This window comes from Pleurodeles waltl, chromosome 3_1 (assembly GCF_031143425.1).
Source record: "Pleurodeles waltl isolate 20211129_DDA chromosome 3_1, aPleWal1.hap1.20221129, whole genome shotgun sequence".
Lineage (NCBI taxonomy): Eukaryota > Metazoa > Chordata > Amphibia > Caudata > Salamandridae > Pleurodeles > Pleurodeles waltl.
The window spans coordinates 85,177,265-85,196,847 of record NC_090440.1 but is presented as its reverse complement, the minus strand read 5'-3'; the positions used below and the strand labels follow the sequence as shown (position 1 = coordinate 85,196,847).

The 19,583-nt window shown below is 45.3% G+C and overlaps 1 protein-coding gene across 14 annotated transcripts in view; it reads left to right on the top strand.

Annotated features, from left to right (window-relative positions):
- The window catches only part of PPFIA1 (PTPRF interacting protein alpha 1), a 540,698-nt gene that overhangs the window by 479,360 nt on the left and 41,755 nt on the right, over window positions 1-19,583 (top strand). For all 14 annotated transcript variants that reach the window (XM_069221888.1, XM_069221884.1, XM_069221890.1 and 11 more), the window contains one exon: window positions 821-986. In XM_069221888.1, the coding sequence (XP_069077989.1) occupies window positions 821-986 (166 nt within the window). The remainder of the gene's footprint in view (window positions 1-820; window positions 987-19,583) is intronic.

The following is a 19,583-nucleotide window of genomic DNA, read 5'->3' as shown; positions in this document are numbered from 1 at the left end:
CCTGAGTGACATATTTTACTTTGTCATACTTGTGGTGGCACAGCTGGTGCTGCAGTCCACAAGTGACACTTTACCTTGCAGGCTCTACCCACCCCTGATACCATATACCATGAATGTTAAGCTAGGCCAATTGGTTATAAGCCAATCAACTATGGACCTTTTTAAGGGGAAGATCACATGCATAGAGCCTTGAGTAGCAGGGCTCAGGGCATTTCAGACACATTACGCCAGTGCCTAGTAGTCAGGATGAGGCTAAATGTGAAGTGAAACATACATAAAGCCTAAGTCCTCACAATTGCCATTGCATTGGAATGTCATTTGTATGTCGATTTACCTAAGGATATGTTGACTTCAAAATATGTGCTCACCGACTCTACATTTTGCTCTGCATGGAACTGGTCAGGTAGGTATGTAAATAAAATGACAATTACAAAGAAGGGGAAAACGTGGTATGGATTACTATGACTTAAGTAATACAATGAATAACATATATTGACGGGTAGTTTCTACAAAAAGTAAAGTAGAGGAGCAGTTGTTAAGAGAGATTAATCAAATAGTAAATATTCATCCTAACATGCAGAAAGAGTGTAAAAGTATGTGTGCTAAAATTATATCATGCTTTGCATGTGGAATATTGTCCAAGCAAGACCTACTTTTTCATGGTTTGTAAGCATCAGATTTTGAGTAATATTTGCAAGCCTGCAGTAAAAGTTAATTAAAGGTTTTTGTACACTGCAATTCATGTTTGAACAGCTCTGATCCTTCATGTTACTACTTTAAAGATTTACTCTCAATTTCTTAATGCTCATAAATTTAATAGGATGATGATAAAAACTTCAGGCGAGCCCCTTCCTGGAGAAAGAAGTTTCGACCAAAGGATGTAAGAGGATTGACTGCTGGATCAGCAGAGACTCTTCCTGCAAATTTCAGGGTTACCAGCACAATGTCTTCACCCTCTATGCAGCCAAAGAAGATGCAGATGGATGGTACGTACTTTGCTTTGAGTTGTGGTTGGTTTGTTATAGCATGATATGTAAAGTCTGTAGTTTTCAGTAATGCATGTCCAAAATAATCATTAAATGCCATATTGATTATTTGTTAGAGTTTCCATGTGCAGAATGTATTATACATTAAATAACATTGCCTTTGGAAAGGTTTCAAGGAGCTAACAAAATAGAAAAGCGGCAAAATATGCAAAAATTATAATTCAATTAAACATGTTGCATGTAGAAGTAAATGCAACAATGAATGGCCCTAATAGAAATCCTGAATAAATAAAATGTGCTAAATTCCTGATAAAGCAAACTCAGTCAAGTATACTTTAGGAACCTTGTTCTTCTTTCAAAGCTCAGATAGTAAGTCATTTAATTACACTACTCACTAGATCTAGTGTTCTGGTCATTTTACTGGTTATATTTATGTATCGCTGTGCATATAGAAGCAGGTATTATGATGGATGCTTATAACCGCAGATTCTTCACCTTATGAAGGCTTCCAGGAGCCAGACTTGATCTTGAAAATTTTCATATCCGCTCCCTCTTGTGTTGGTAGGTGGCATTGTGTGGTTCCATCTCAGATCTGTCCCACCCTGGAAGTGATGTTGGGGCTTTTACCATTCTGCCAGCTCCGCGCTTACATCAGTTCCTTTTTTTTCCCCCTGCCTTTCAACAAGGATCCGCGGCTCTCTAGAACTCGCGCCTGGCATAAAATGTTCTCAAAACTATTTCCGGTGTTCAAGGGACATGTCTCCTCCAAACAATGACTGGGGCCAATTTGTGTAAGGACTGTCACAACAGATGTCGGTAACAGACCCCCATAAGGTCTGTCTCTGGACTCCAAACACGGCTCAACATTGTGCAACAAATACGTGAAGATGAACCCCCAAAGACTAACTTTGCGTAGCAGTGCACAGTCATAAATCAAAGAAGTCCCGATCTCTGTCAAAGTAAAGAACGCGCTGATGCCCTCCCACTCCCAAGGTCATTTTTGCAAACGATCACTATCGGTATCAAGGTCTTCAGGTAAGCCAAAGAAATAGACAAAGCAAAAGAAGTCAAATCATAGCTCCCTTTCATCCCCTCGCTCCCACTTGAGGAGCCATGCGAGGGCCTGGATAACTCTAGGCAGGAAAATGTCTTTGTTCTCTGAATCAATTTTAACCCTCATTCCCATGCACCCCAACCACCTGGGTCTAGCATCAGTGCCATAGCAACTCTGTGATCTCAAGGAGGCCATCAACATAATTTCTGTATCGGACCTGATCCCGCAGGAACAACTAAGTGCCCTAAGAATCCTATATGGCCTCCAGTCAGCAGTTTAGTCCTCTACGCCGATTGTGCCACTCAACCCCGCCCCAAGATTGGCCTAGACTTCGAGCATGACCCCAAACGCCACACCTCTAACAGCACCACAACCCGCGCCATGACTCAGTTCATTGGTACTGGCACCAACGCCACAGGGGGAGCTGATAGTTACCTCTGATTCAGAAGCCCACCTGGAGTGAACTTATCAACGTTTTCAGTGTCAATCTGAACTGAAACAAAGATTGTGATCCTAATGGTGACAATAATAATTTATATGATGAGGATAATCTGTTTTGATTTTCAAGATGCCTGTGGATTAGGTACTTTCCCTGACACTAGTCCCCCACTCACTTTAACCGGCTGTGGCTACCAAAGAATCTGCCTCCTTTGCCGCTTTCATTTGGAGATCAGTGAAAGTGATGTACCTCACAATACCCACTACTAAGTTTATAACAAATGTCCTAACTGGTTTGCTCCACCCATAACAAACCTCACAGGAGTCTCTCCTTCCTTTTAATGAGTCCTTCACAGACTCTCTGCTGAGCACCTGGGCTAAACCAAGTTCTCACCCTCCAACAAACTCACACAGTCCTGTTCTGGGGGAAACTTGCCTTCCTTCTCCAACATCCTGTCCCAGAAGGCCAAGTTGTACAAATCGAATCCAAGCCATGTCCGGCTACCCCACCAGACATTCGAAGCACTTGGAGGTGTTCACTACGAGAATGTTCTTCTCTGCCAGCCTTGCTCCTAGGTCAATTAACACCAGCTGACTGCTGGGGATATAACTTGCTTGTGCTGTTAGACATAGTGGTTGATATTTTTTTAGCCATCCTAGATGATATCTAGCCCAACCTACAGCTCCACATCCAAGACAGCCAGGGTGTATAACATTTTTCCATAAGACACTGCCAACAGCTCAGGTAGGGCAGTCGAGCCAATGTTGTGCTGCAGCGCCACGCTTTGGGTTGACTCCACCGGTTTCTTGAGCTCATAGATATGCCATTTGATGGCATTAGTCTCTTCAGAGACAAGGCACACACAGCCTCGGTGCCCTTTAAAGATCATAAAGCAACAATGCCCCCTCTAGGCTTTGCCCTGCCATTGCTGCAGCTCCCCTAGCAATGTTGCTCATACCAGTAGAGACAGCATAAAACTTTGCTTCAACAACAGGCCACCCATGCTTTTTGAGGCACAGGCTGGGGATCTGGCCGCCAGCGTTAAGGCCCCCATGGACCCTCCCCCTGCTGCTCCTCAAAACAGTTTTAAGTTGTGTTACTGTTGCACAAAAATTGCCTAGTAGGAAATTGCATCACATTTTACCTCCCAAGGTGGAGGAGTATCACATCCAACTAGTTTGTGCTCCATATTGTACAGAGTGGTTATTACCCTCCTTTTCAGATGCCACCCACCCCCTCCCCCAATGTGCCTCCCACACCACAACGCCTCCAACAGGACCACTTGTCCATACTTCAAGAAGAAGTCCAAGCTCTCTTAGCCCAGGTGCCATAGAGACGGTGCTGGTATCCGAGATCAGGACTGGTTGCTAATTTTGTTACTTTGTTTTGCAGAGCAAGCCTATTCTCATCCTTTGTCCTCTAAACTTTTTCCTTCAGAAGAAACCAGTTCAAGGTGCTCACCCTGGCCCAAGTTCTGTCTGCACTGGATCCAGGAGACTGGATGGTGGCAATGTATCTGCAGGACGCTTACTTTCACATTCCCGCTCTGCAGTCCCATAGATGTTACCTGCGGTTTCCTTTAGGCCACAATCACTTTCATTTCTCTGTGATTCCCTTCTGCCTTACCAGAACTCCTTGGATGTTCACACAAATGATGATGGTGGTCACTTAGTCTGTGGAGGTTGGTAATACCAGTGTTCTCTTACCTTGGCAACTGCCTGCTGAATGCAGGCTCACCTCCAGCAGTTGTCAACAACCTCCAGGGGATGACCAACGTGTTGACATTGTTGGGTCTTTCTATCAATATGCTGAAACCACAACTGACTCATGGGCAGAGGCTCCCTTTCGTTGGAGCTGTTATGGGCACTGCTTTTCAGAGCCTTTCCTCTGCCTCAGTTAGTCCTGGACATTCGTGCTATGGTTGTGATGTTTCACCATTCAACCTGAGGCTGTTTGGGCTCTTGGTCGCCTGCATTCTTCATGTTTACCATGGCAGGTAGCACATGCTGGCTCTGCAGTGGGATTTGAAGTCTCAATTCAGTCTGCCCTGAGGAAACCTGCCTGATCACATCCAAGTGTCGTAGGATTCTGAAAAACACCTGCAGTGGTGGTTGCTAGCGCACAGTTAGACCAGTTGCAGACCACTCTTCTTTCCCCACCCAGAGTGACCAGTCATGACTACTACATCTTTCCTGTGTTGGAGGTAGTATCTTACAAAGGTGAAGATTGGAGGTCTCTGATCTCCGCCAGCAGCCCATCGCTACATCAACTTGTTGGAGCTGCGAACAATACACTTGGCACTGAAAGCGTTCATCCTGTTCATCAAAGGGGAACAGGTGCAAGTTCTCACAGACAACACAGCGCTTTGTGGTAATGCAACAAACAGGGCGGAGTGTTGTGGTTCCTGTGCCAGGAGGCTTTGTGCCAATGGAAGTCGCTGAATCGTCGGGGCATTTCCCTGATAGTACAAATTCTGGCAGGATCTTGAACTCCCGGACAGGCAAACTTAGCTGACACTGTTTAGCCTAGCGAATCACGAATAGCAGCTTCACTCAGTGTAGTATGTCTTTCAGCATTGGGAGCAGTCATGGCTCAGTCTTTTCACCACCTCAGAGAACTCTGTATCTGAACCTTTGCACATTGTAGTTCACAAATTCTTGCTCAGAGCCGCCTTATGTCTGGATTGTAGCTCTGGACTCCTTCCTGCCTAGAGTTCTGAAGAAGATAGGGAGCAACAGGGCCCAAATCATCCTAGTGGTCTTATACTAGGCGAGAGTGTGGTACCCGGAACTTCTGGCCTCTGCATCTGTCCTCGCAATCCACTACGTCTTTGAGAGGACCTCTGGTTGCACCAGCAGTATAGGGTCTTGTAACTGAGCCTGAACAAGCTACCCCTCCAAGCGTAGTGAGTGAGAGCAGTTGATGGCTCTCAATCTTCCTCCCAAAGTGATTGATATCATTGCAGGAGCTAGGTATCCCCCTACCAAAGAATTCGGGAAAAGACGTTTATTACATAGTGTTACTCTTGCTACGTTCAGCCTTTACTGGCACAGTTGGCTGACATATTGTTATTTTGTCTCTAGTCCAGAAGGACCTTGCTGTGGCAACCATTTGTGATGCTGCAGTGAGATCTTAATTTAGTTTTTACCTTCCTCTGGTGCACTCCATTCAAACCAGTGCATAGCTTTTTGCTGTCTCTTGACGCTGTAAAACACATTTCTCATTGTGATTACCTCAGCTTGTCTCATGAGCTAAATACAAGCTCTATCTGTACAACAGTCGTATACCAGTTTCTGCCAAGATATACTGTTTTTTTTTTTTTTTTGGGACAAAGAGCTGTGTTTTTCTCATGTGGCCACATAGGGAATCACACTACCAGTTTTCTGTGCCCTTCCTCACCCCTCCAAGGAGGAAAAACAACTCCATCTTCTCAGCCTCTCTAGAACGTATACATTGTCCCCCATATGTTCCTTGATGTAGTCTATCAACTTTGTGGGTTTCTGTGGGATGAAGAAGGCAGCTGGTAGAGCGGTATCGAAGAGGACCATCTCTAGATGGAATGTCTGATGCATAAAAATGTCTTATTACCTGGGTAAGAAGCAGCCCAGGGAAGGCTTAATTGCTCATCCCACCAGAGCAAATGCTGTGCCAGTCTTGTGCAAAAGTCTGTGAAAATATTCTAGATTCAGTGTCTGGTGCCTGGAGTTGGGGTTAGGGGTATTTACAATGTGAAGAATCTGCAGTTGAAAAGAGCATTACTGGAAGTCAGTAACTTTTTCGCTCAATGGCATGTGTGGCTGTAGATGCACATGTTTTGCGTAAGTCCGCCATCTAGTGATGGGCTTGGATTGTTACAAGTTGTTTTTCTTCGACGAATGTTTTCACGTCATGTGATCGAGTGACTCCTCCTCTCGGTAATAGTGCACAGTGGCATTGAGTCTTTTGTTAAATTGTTTTGTCTCTGCCGACGTGTTCGGACGTTTTTCCTTTTGCTCCAGTAGATTTCGGTTTGGTATCTTTCGAACTTTAATTTCCATCTTTCTATCAACATCTGTATAGTTTTTAATCACGTATTTCATACTTTTATGAACCGATCCGAGTTATATCATCTGGGTCGATTTAACTCCCTTAAGGGCATACACGTCCTTTTTAGGCCTACTTTGACAACTGTAGTCGGAGAATGGTAGGCTAATAGAACTTATTGTGTTTAGATTCTGCCCTCAATGTCACTCCAAGTTTCAGTACACGGATCAATACTTGATGTGTAATTTGCGCATGTCCCCAGAACAGAAGAAGGTGACCTGCGACGTCTGTAGGTCTTTTAGAATTAAAAAAATAAAATAAAAAAAACTCTGGGACCAAAGAGCACGACTGACAAAAACAACACCCCCGACATCTCGGAAGAAGCGCACGCACTGAAGAAGTCGGACACCAGGCAGCCCTTTCGATTCAAGACTCCGAGTCGGATCAAGATTCGGACATCAAGAGTCAATCTATTCCAGTGGCGTAGTACGGAAGTATGTCAGCACCATCTCATCAAACAGTCATTCAAAAAAACTTCAAAATTGGTCATCAGTCCTCCTCTGCCCTCAGGCCATGGTAGGATCTGAAAAATACATTTGAATGCCCCACCCTCTGGTTTGGCACCAAAATTTATAAAGACCAAAATGCGTTCAGTACCGACCAAAGAGGCAACCATATCCCAATATGTTTTGGAATTGAGTTGAACAGTCGAATCAACCACTTTACCACTGAAGAAACAAATATTGCCATCTACTACGGAGCCAACACTTTTGGCTCAAAAAAAGCATTCAGGACCGAAGTTTTCAGAGCCGAAAACTATAGTGGCCAAAGATTCTACAGTTTCCTCTGAGGAGACTTCTTCTGTGGAGCCTATTTTTTGTGCTAGACAGCACAAAATGCACATGCAGAAGGGGACTGGAAGAACCCTGGCTTCTCCTCCTATTCCAATCAAAAGGAGGTTTACATTCCAGGAAACATTGAACACTGTACCTTCCCCTGTAAAAGTCTCCAAAGAAAAAGATAAGGCTCCAGAACAACATCTGCCTTTGCCTTCTCGTTCTCCTGTATTTCCCTCTACCTCACCACCACCACAATTACCACATCCTTTATTCACCCACAATTTTCTCCACAATCGTCATCACCGCATAGAGATGATTTAGGTGATGTTCCACAAGATGTGGATCCATGGGATCTATACGATCCAGATCCCATTCTCCCTAACGACCTTGACCTTTACCCAGCAAGGCCTTCTCCCCCTGAGGATACAATTGCTTACAACCAACTTATTGCAAGGGCAGCAGCGTATCATAATTTGCAGATACATACACACCCAATCGAAGAGGATTTCCTCTTCAACACATTAACCAACACACACAGAGTCTGTTTCTACGCATGCTACCAGGCATGCTGAGACATGACACTGACATATTCAAAGAACCTCTTAGGGCAAGAATAATTACACAAAGGGTAGACAAGAAATATAAAGCTGCATCCTCAGATCCAGCTTTCATAAAAACACAAACACCACCAGACACTATAGTGTAAGTGGAGCATGAAAATGGACTAACAGACAGTCCGCATTGGATGCTCCTCCTCCAGATAAGGAGAGAAAAACTGGACACAGAGTGTAAAAGAGTGGCTGCTCAAGCTGCAAAGCATTGGAAAATTGCAAATTCTCAAGCACTCTTGTTGAGGTATGACGGGGCCTACTGGGAGGAGATGGAAGAGTTACTACAATATCTTCCACTGGAACACCAAAAAAACAGGGCAGGAGATAGTTGTAGGACAAGCCATCTCCAGTAACTCATTCACATGTGCCATTGATGCGGCTGGCACAGCAGCACGTGGTGTGATCACTAGTGTTCTGAAAAAGAAGGCATGCATGGTTGAGGTGTTCTGGATTTAAACCAGAAATACAACTGGCAATCTTGAACATGCCTTTTGACAAGAAACATTTATTTGTCCCAGAGGTAGATACCACTATCAAAAAATTAAAAAAAGGACTCTGAAACAGCTAAAGCCATGGCGGCCTTATTGACTACACCCACCAGGGGTAATTTTCGTAGAGCACAATTTAGGGGTGGTTTCAAAACACCAGCCACCAAACCTTCCACCTCACAAAATAAGGAAGGAACACATTTTTACAACAGAGGTACCTTTAGAGGGTCTTATAGAGGCACAAATAAGGGAGAGGTAAAGCATTCACCTCTAGAGGATCTCCCTCTAATACAAAACATGGACTTTGTACAAATTCCCACAGCACATACATCTCCTGTGGGAGGAAGACTGGTAACATTTTATCCCCAATGGTCCAATATAACCACAGACCAATGGGTTCTATCAATTATCCAACATGGTTATTGTCTATAACTCATTTCTACTCCACCTAATATTCCTCCGTGTTTTCACAAGCTTTCACATGACCATCTCATTCTCTTAAAAGAAGAGGTACAGTCACTTCTTCTCAAATGGGCTAAAGAACCGGTTCCCCTATCACAACTGGGGTTAGGAGTATATTCACTATACTTCCTCATACCTAAGAAAGACAGTTCTTTAAGACAAATTCTAGATCTCTGGCCTCTCAACCTATTCATACTTTCAGAGCATTTCCATATGGTCACGCTGCAAGATGTTATTCCTCTATTGCAACAAGGAGATTACATGACAACATTAGATCTCAAAGATGCCTATATATCCACATTCCCATACATCAGGCTCACCGCAAATATCTTCCGTTTGTAGTTGCGGGAAAACATTATCAATTCAAAGTACTACCATTCAGGATAACAGCCCCAAGGGTATTCACAAAATGCTTAGCTGTAGTAGCTGCATTTCTCAGAAGGCAATCAATCAATCAGTAATTTATAAATCATGGCTAATCACCCGTAGAGTCTCAAGGCAACACATCCACGTTTTCCCATACTTGGACGATTGGCTTATAAAAGCCAATACCATCCAAAAATGTCCGCAACATTCTCAAGACACAGTAACTCTTCTACACAAATTGGAATTTACAATAAACTATTTCAGATCCCATCTTCAACCTTCACAAACACAGCCTTATCTGGGAGCAATTCTGAATACTCATTTAGCATGGGCATATACACCCAGTAAGGATTCAGGCTTTTCAAAATCGCTGGGCTCAAATACAGGAGAATCATACTTCCATGGTAAAACTAGTGATGCAACCATTGGGGATGATGGCCTCCTGCATTGCCATTATTCCCCGTGCAAGACTACACGTGTCCACTACAGCAGTACCTGTCTCTCCAATGGTCTGTCACAGGGTCATCTTCAGGATCTAGTGTTGTTGGACCGCCAGACGCACCGCTCTCTGCAATGGTGGAATCCCACCAACCTTTCAAAAGGGCGGCCCTTTCAGGACCCTGTGCCTCAAATCACTCTCACAACAGATGCATCACAGATGGGTTGGGGAGCCCACCTCAACAATCTTACGATACAAGAGAAATTGGATCCCATTCGACAGACTTATCCATCAACTATTTGGAGTTGCTAGCAGTTTTCCTAGCACTCAAAGCATTCTTGACACAAAACTCTCACAAAGTGGTGTAGACAACTATGCATTATCTGCAGAATTGGAGAGTTGTGGGGGGGGGGGGACTCATCTCAATTGTCCCTTCTAGCTCAGATAATTTGGAGGTGGGTGGTTCACAATCACATTCAATTACTGGCAGAATATCTCCCAGGAATGGACAATCAGTTTGCGGACATATTAAACAAGACGCAGCAACAAGTCCACAACTGGGAAATTCACCCACAAGTACTTTACCAATACTTTCGCCTCTGGGGAACACCAGAAATAGACCTCTTCGCCACCGTAGAAGACTCAAAATGCCAAAATTTTACGTCCATATACCCACACCCTCAGTCCAAGGGCAATGCTCTATGGAAGAATTGGTCAGAGATATTTGCTTATGCTTTACCGCCTCTCCCACTCATTCCATTTCTGGTACGCAAATTGAAACAAACATCACTCATTATAATTCTTGTTGCTCCTACATGGGCACGTCAACACTATTGGTTCTGTCTGTGGTTCCTCACCACAAATTTCCCAATAGACCAGACCTCCTGGCTCAAAAGATAGGTCAAATCAGACATCCAGACCCCAAAACACTCAATCTTGCGATATGGCTCCTGAAGTCATAGAGTTTGGATATTTACAACTTCCTTCTGAATGTATGGACATTCTTAAAGAGGCACGCAGACCTACAACTAGACAGTGTTATGCTGCAAAATTGAGACTTTTTGTACATTACTGTCAACCTAAAAACATTGATCCAATTAAACCCTCAGTACAAAACATTATTTGTTATTTGCTACATTTACAAAAGGCAAATTTAGCATACGCCTCTGTTAGACTGCATTTAGCAGCTATAGCTGCAAATCTCCAAAACAGACATGTTTGTTTAGAATTCCTGTTATGAAAGCATTTATGAAAGGACTTCAGAGCCCAGGGTTCCTCCAGCTCCAGTCTGCAACCTTAACATTGTCCTTTCTAGACTTATGGGTCCACCATTGAACCCATGCATTTCCTGTTCTTTGCAATTTCTTTAATGGAAAGATTTGGTAGCTATAACTTCACTAAGACATGCAAGTGAAGTACAAGGGTTCGCCTTTTGAGAAACCTTTTTTCCAAGTACATAAAGATAAAATAGTTCTTTGGACAAATCTTACATTTCTACCTAAAGTAGTTTCACCATTTTATATTAATCAGATGAGTTACCTGTTTTTTTTTCCCCCACAGCCAGTTGCTGTAAGAGCTCTGCATACATACAAAAAGGTATAGAAAATCAAAACATATTATAGCTTTTTCAAAGCCTCACAGAGGTAATCCAATTTCAAAGAATGGATTAGCCAGATGGATAGTCCAGTGTATTCAAACTTGTTATCTCAAAGCTAAAAGACAATTACAAACAACTACTAAAACGCACTCTACCAGGAAAAAGGTGCTTCTGTGGCCTCTTTAGGAAACATTCCAATAGTAGATATTTGCAAAGCTGCTACTTGGTCTACACCATACACATTTACTAAACGCCATTGTGTAGATGTTTTATCTCAACAGGCAAATGTTAGTCAAGCAGTCCTCAGGACACTTTTTCATGCTACTCCAACTCCTCCTGGCTAGCCACTGCTTATTTGGAGGGGACTGCTTTACAGTCTGTGCAAAGCATGTGTATCTACAGCCACACATGCCATCGAACGGAAAATGTTACATACCCATTAGACATCTGTTCATGGCATGTAGTGCTGCAGATTCACATGCTTTGCATAAGTCCGCCATCTAGTTTTGAGCTCGAAGTGTTACAAGTTGTTTTTCTTCTAAGAAGTTTTTTTGAGTCACAAGATCGAGTGACTCCTCTTCTCGGTGATAGTGCGCACGGGCATTGAGTCCTTTGTTAGATTGTTTTCTCGCAAGAGGGTGAAGTAAGGAGTGAAGAAATGTATATACATATTTACATAAAGAAAGTACTACCAATGGCTACAGGCTTCCGGGCAGGAGGGAGTGCGCATGTGAATCTACAGCATTACATGCCACAACAGATGTTTACTGGGTAACTAACATTTTCCGTTTGATGGCATGTGTAGCTGCAGATACACATGCATTGCATAGACTGAAAAGCAGTCCCCTCCCAAAATAAGTGGTGACTAGCCTTTAGGAGTTGGAGTAGTTTGAAATAGCGTTTTAAGCACTGCTTGACTAACATTTGCTTGTTGTTAAGATAACACATCCACACAGTACTGTTCAGTTAATGCGTATGGTGCGAACCATGTAGCTGCTTTGCATATATCTGCCATTGGTATATTTCCTAAGAATGCCATTGAGCTCCTATCTTTCTAGTAGATTGTGATTTAGAAGTTACTAATAGCTGTCTTTTAGCTTTAAGATAGCAAGCTTGAATACACTTTACTCTCCATCTGGCTAATGTCTGTTTTGAAATAGGATTACCCTAATGAGGTTGTTGGAAAGCTACCAAAAGGTTGTTTAGATTTCCTGAAATCTTTTGTTCTATCCACATAATACATGAGAGCTCTTTTGACATCAAGAGTGTGTAGAGCTCTTTCAGCAACTGAATCTGGCTGTGGAATGAAGACTGGTAATTCTACTGACTGACTGACTGATTGATGTGAAATGGTGAAACTACTTTAGGTAAGAATTTTGGGTTAGTCCTAAGTACTATTTTATTTTGTGAATTTGAAAGAAAGGTTCTTCTAAAGTGAATACCTGAATTTCACTAACTCTCCTTAAGGAAGTAATTGCTACTAGGGAAGCAACCTTCCATGAAAAGAAACTGCAGAGTGCAAGAATGCATGGGATCCAAATGGTGGTCCCATAAGCCTTGTGAGCGCAATGTTAAGATTCCAGGTACGAGCTGGTGGAGCTTGAGGTGGAATAATTCTTTTAAGGCCTTCCATGAAAGCTTTTATGACAGGAATACTAAAGAGAGAAGTATGCTGTCTGTTTTATAGGTAAGCAGTGATTGCTGTTAAATAAATTTTAATAGAAGAGTATGCAAGATTTGCTTTTTGTAAATGAAGCAAATTACAGACAATATCCTGTACTGACGCTTTGAGTGGATCAGTGTTTTTGGGTTGACAGTAATATACAAAATGTTTCCATTTAGCTGCATAACACTGTCTGGTTGTAGGTTTGCATGCTTCTTTTAGAATATCCATAAGTTCTGTTGGAAGCTGTAGATATGCAAACTCTGACCTCAGGAGCCAAATCGCCAGGTTGAGCATACTGGGATTGGGATGCCTGATTTGACCTTTGTTTTGAGTCAATAGGTCTGGTCTGTTTGAGAGCTTGTGATGTGGTACTACATACAGATCCCACATTGTTGTGTACCAGTGTTGATGTGCCCACGTGGGAGCTATGAATATGATAGTGAGGGAGATGTGACTGATCTTGTTGACCAGAAATGGAATTAGTGGACGAGGGGGAAAAGCTTAAGCAAATATCCCTGACCAGTTGATCCATAGAGCATTGCCCTTGGATCGAGGGTGGATGCTAAGTTTGGGCATTTTGCGTTTTTGCTTGCTGCAAAGAGGTCTATGTGTAGAGTTCCCCATTTGCGGAAGTTCTGTTGAATCACTTGTGGGTGAATCTCCCATTTGTGTATTTGTTTCTTCGTCCTGCTTAAGAGGTCTGCTAGTTGGTTGTGTATCTCTGGGATATACTCTGCTAGTAGTTGAATGTGATTGTGAACTGCCCATTTCCAAATGGTCTGTGCTAGAAGGGACAATTGAGATGAGTGTATGTCTCCCTCCCCCTCCTGTTCCCTCCCCGTTTTTGCAGATCATACATTGTAGTCATGTTGTCCGTCCTGTTTTGTGCGTGATCTGTGGCTGAAATGCTTTGAGTGCTAAAAACACTGCTAGCATTCCAAGTGATTTATGTGATAAGTGTGTTGAATTGAGTCCCATTTCCCCTGTATGGTAATGTTGTTGAGATGGGCTCCTCAACTGATGCATCGGTGGTGAATATGGTCTGTGGCACAGGGTCCTGAAATGACCGCCCTTTTGATAAGTTGGTGTGATTCCACTACTGCACAGAGTTGTAAGTTTGGTGGTCCAACAACACTAGATCGTGAAGTTGACCCCGTGCCTCCGACGTTGTTGCGAGAGACACTGTTTTAGGGGGGTCTCATGTTTAGACGTGTTTTGGGTACTATTGCTATGTGGATTGCAATCATTCCCAACAGTTTCATGATAAACCTTGCTGTGTAAGTGTGATTGTATTGTAGCTAAGATATGAGATTGTGGAAAGCTTGAATTCTCTGTAGGCTTGGGTACGCTAATGCTAATTGAGTGTTTAGAATTGCTCCCAGATACAGTTGTATTTGCGCTGGTTGCTGATGAGATTTTTGTTAATTGATGGTGAACCCTAGACTGTAGAGTATCGACTGTGTATTGTGTGTGCTGTTGACCGGTTTGAATGGTGCTGGCTTTTATGAGTCAGTCGTCCGGATAGGGAAAGACCTGTATATGTTACCCTCTGAGGTACGCTGCAACCACTGCAAGACATTTTGTGAATACCCTTGGTGCTGTTATTACTCCAAAGGGTAGCACTTTGAAGTGGTAGTGTTTGCCAGCTATCACAAACCTTAGGTATTTGTGATGTGCTGGATGTATGGAAATGTGAAAGTAAGCATCTTTTTTATCTAATGCAGTCATGTAGGCTAACCAGAACCTCAGTGTTTATGCTCTCTCTGCTTTAAAATTGTCACTGCAGGCTAGTGACTAATTTTACCAATTCTGATTGGCACACTGGAACACCCTTATAATTCCCTAGTATATGGTACCTAGGTACCCAGGGTATTGGGGTTCCAGGAGATCCCTATGGGCTGCAGCATTTATTTTGCCACCCATAGGGAGCTCAGACAATTCTTACACAGGACTGCCACTGCAGCCTCAGTGAAATAACGTCCACGTTATTTCACCACCATTTTACACTGCACTTAAGTAACTTATAAGTCACCTATATGTCTAACCCTCACTTAGTGAAGGTTGGGTGCAAAGTTACTAAGTGTGAGAGCATCCTGGCACTAGCCAAGGTGCCCCCACATTGTTCAGGGCAATTTCCCTGGACTTTGAGAGTGCGGGGACACCATTACACACGTGAACTACATATAGGTCAATACCTATGTGTAGCGTCACAATGGTAACTCCGAACATGGCCATGTAACATGTCTAGGATCATGGAATTGTCCCCCCAATACCATTCTGGTATTGGGGGGACAATCCCATGCATCCCCGGGGCTCCAGCATGGACCCCAGGTACTGACAAACTAGCTCTCTGGGGTTTTCTCTGCAGCTACCGCTGCTGCCAACCCTCAGACAGGTTTCTGCCCCCCTGGGGCCTCGGCAGCCCAGTCCCAGGAAGGCAGAACAAAGGATTTCCTCTGAGAGCGGGTGTTACACTCTCTCCCTTTGGAAACATGTGTTAAGGGCCTGAGAGGAGTAGCCTCTCCTGGCCTCTGGAAATGCTTTGAAGGGCACAAATGGTGCCCTACTTGCATAAACCAGTCTACACCGATTCAGGGATCCCCCAGCCCCTGCTCTGGCGCGAAACTGGACAAAGGAAAGGGGAGTGGCCACTCCCCTGTCCATTACCACCCCAGGGGTGGTGGCCAGAGCTCCTCCAGTGTGTCCCAGAATGCAGAGGTGTGAGGGCACAATGGAGACCACTGAGTGGCCAGTGCCAGCAGGTGACGTCAGAGACCCCTCCTGATAGGCTCTTACCTGGTTAGGTAGCCGATCCTCCTCTGAGGGCTATATAGGGTCCCTCCTGTGGGTTTCTCGTCAGATAACGAATGCAAGAGCTCACCAGAGTCCTCTGCACTTCTCTCTTCGACTTCTGCCAAGGATCGACAGCTGACTGCTCCAGGACACCTGCAAAACCTCAACAAAGTAGCAAGAAGACTACCAGCAACATTGTATCGCCTAATCCTGCCGGCTTTCTCGACTGTTTCCTGGTGGTGCATGCTCTGAGGGCTGTCTGCCTTCACCCTGCACTAGAAGCCAAGAAGAAATCTCCCGTGGGTCGATGGAATCTTCCCCCTGCTAACGCAGGCACCAAACCTCTGCATCACCGGTCCTCTGGGTCCCCTCTTATCTTGACAAGCGTGGTCCCCAGAACACAGGAGCTGGATCCAAGTGACCCCGACAGTCCAGTGGTCCTTCTGTCCAAATTTGGTGGAGGTAAGTCCTTGCCTCCCCACGCCAGACAGTAATCCTGTGTACTGCGTGATCTGCAGCTGCTAGGGCTTTTGTGTACTTTTGCAAGACTTCCTTCGTGCACAGCACAGCCCATGTCCCTAGCACTCCATCCTGCATTGCCCAACTCACTGAGTTGACCTCAGACTTCGTGGGAGCCTCTTTTGTTGTGCTGAGACGACCTCCGTGCTTAGATTTCCTGAACGCCTGTTCAGGTGCTTCTGCAGGTGCTGCCTGCTTCTGCATGGGCTCTGTGTCGCTGAGCGCCCCCTCTGTCTCCTCCTCCAAGGGGCGACCTCCTGGTCCTTCCTGGGCCCTGGCAGCACCCAAAACCTTCAACCGCGACACTTGCAGCTAGCAAGGCTTGTTTGCGGTCCAAAGAGTCCACCTCCCCCATACCAATCCAAAGCCTTCAACATCATCTGCGGTGTACCCCAGGGCTCATCCCTCAGCCCGACGCTGTTCAACATCTACATGGCCCCCCTCGCACATGTGGCCCGTCAGCACAACCGCAACATCATCTCCTACGCCACCCAACTCATCCTCTCCCTCACCAAGGACCCACACACCGCCAAAACCAACCTCCACGAGGGACTAAAAGCCATCGCCGACTGGATGAGAGACAGCCGGCTAAAACTGAACTCGGACAAAACAGAGGTCCTCATCCTTGGGCGCACCCCCCTCCGCCTGGGACAACTCATGGTGGCCGACCACGCTGGGTCCCCCACCGACAGCGTACGAAACCTCGGCTTCACCCTCGACTCCTCACTCTCCATGTCAAAGCAGGTCAGCGCCATCTCCTCCTCCTGCTACAACACCCTCCGCATGCTTCGCAGAGTTTACAAATGGATCCCAACAGAAACAAGAAAAACGGTAACCCAGGCCCTCGTCAGCAGCAGACTCGACTACGGCAACGCCCTCTACACCGGTATCTCATCCAAACTCCTACAGCGCCTCCAACGCATCCAAAACGCCTCCGTCCGACTCATCCTCAACATCACTCGCCACTGCCACATCACCCCCCACCTAAGAGACCTTCACTGGCTCCCCGTCAACAAGAGGATCACCTTCAAGCTCCTCACCCACGCACACAAGTCACTCCACAACACCGGACCAACATACCTGAACAAGACTCCGCTTCTACACCCCCACCCGGCATCTCCGCTCCGCAAACCTCGCCCTCGCCTCCATCCGGCGCAAATCTTCCGGCGGCAGATCATTCTCGTACCTCGACGCCAAGACCTGGAACACCCTCCTGTCGGATCTACAACAGACCCAGGACCTTCTTTCCTTCAGAAAACTCCTCAAGACTTGGCTCTTCGAGCAGTAGCAGCACCCTCCTCACCCCCAAACTCCCCCAACCCCTCCCCCAGCGCCCCCCCGAAGCGCCTTGAAACCCTCACGGGTATGTAGCGCGCTTTACAAATTGATTGATTTGATTCTGCGTGGAAACAACTCTGCATCCTCCAGCACGCTGTGGGACATCTTCTGACCAAAGGAGAAGTTCCTGGCACCTTCCATTGTTGCAGAATCTTCGGCTTCTTCCACCTGGAGGCAGCCCTTTTGCACCTTAATCCGGGGTTTAGTGGGCTCCTGCCCCCCTTGGACACTTGCGTGACTCTTAGGCTTGGTCCCCTTCCTTTATAGGTCCCCAGGTCTAGGAATCAGTCTTCAGTGCTTTGCAGTCAGCCTTACTATTTTCTTACACTCCCAGCGACTCTCCACACACTACACTAGGCCTGGGGTCCATTCATGGTTCGCATTCCACTTTTGGAGTATATGGTTTGTGTTGCCCCTAGGCCTATTGTCTCCTATTGCATTCTGTTGTGTTCTACAGTGCTTGCACTACTTTTCTAAGTGTTTTACTTACTTGATTTTGGTTTGTGTGTATATTTTGTGTATATTACTTACCTCCTAAGGGAGTATATCCTAAGCTGCTAGAACACTACTAATCTACTAATAAGGGATAACTGGACCTGGCACAAGGTGTAAGTACCACAAGGTACCCACTATAAGCCAGGCTAGCCTCCTACACATGAGCATTGAATCCTTTGCTAGATTGTTTTCTTTCCGCCGTCGGGTTCTGACGTGTTCCCTCTCATTCTGTATTTTCGGTTTGGTACTATCTGAACCTCTATCTTTTATCTCACCATCGGTGTAGTTTTGATCGCGGTTTCCCACTACGCTCCATCCGATTGTTGCGTCAGGATCGATGAAATGCTCTTTTCGGGCACCCACACCCTTCTCTGGCCTCTTCGGGCCTACTGCGTCATAGGCTCATGGATCGGACTCCATTCTGAGTCTGTCCTCTGTGCCATGCCAAGTTCCCCTACACCGACCAGCATTCGGTGTGTAACCTCTGCCTTTCTCCAGACCACCGAGAAGAAAGCTGTGAGGCATGTCTATCTTTTCGATCAAAGAAGACATTACGAGATCGGAGAGCAGGGCGGTTGGAGATGGCATTGAAATCCACAGAGCCCACGCCCAACATCCTTGGAGAAGGACAGGCTCAGACTACAGTCTCCATTTGAGATTCAGACTGACCGAGATTCAGAGGAGGACAGCCAGGCCTTGGGGACACCATTGCTGCTAAGCCATGGTTCCACCCGAAAACATGAACTCGCTGACCGACCCTCTGGTTTGGCACCGAAGAAGGCCAAAACTCACCCCCAGCAATAGACTGCCACGCCTTTTTCAGCGTCGAGTCGAAAGATGGAGGCTTCCACCTCCGAACCGGGTCTGCTTCCAAGTACATCAGAACCGAAACATATACGCTCCTGTTCAGAGCCGAGACATTGAAGCCCATCTTCGGAGCTGAAAAAACGGTCTACATCTACTCATACTGTTTTTTCAGCCAGTACGAAGCATACTGCCACCAAAGTTTCGGAACATTCTCTTAAAGGCAGAAAACATGCTTCATCTTCAGAACAAGAGGGGGATTAGTCAGACCTTAGACCCATTCTTGACGTCCTCGACCAGAAAAAAAGGAGGATTCAAATCTAGGAAGAGGCCGGAAAGATTATTGCCTCTCCTCCTCCATTGACAAAGAGGAAATTAGCATTCCAGGAGAGTTTGGACCTTCACCAGTGAAAATATTTAAGCATAAGGAAAACCCAAAGACTATTCAGCTTACTTTTCCACATTCACCTTATCTTTCCTTTTCTCCACCACCATCAACTTCGCCCACACAATCTCATACTTCTTCACATGGGGAGTATGAGGGTGGTAGTATTTATAACATGGATCCATGGGACTTGTATGACTCTGAACCAATCCCACCTAATGATCCTGAGTTGTATCCGACAAGACCATCTCCACCTGAGGACACTACAGCATATAACCA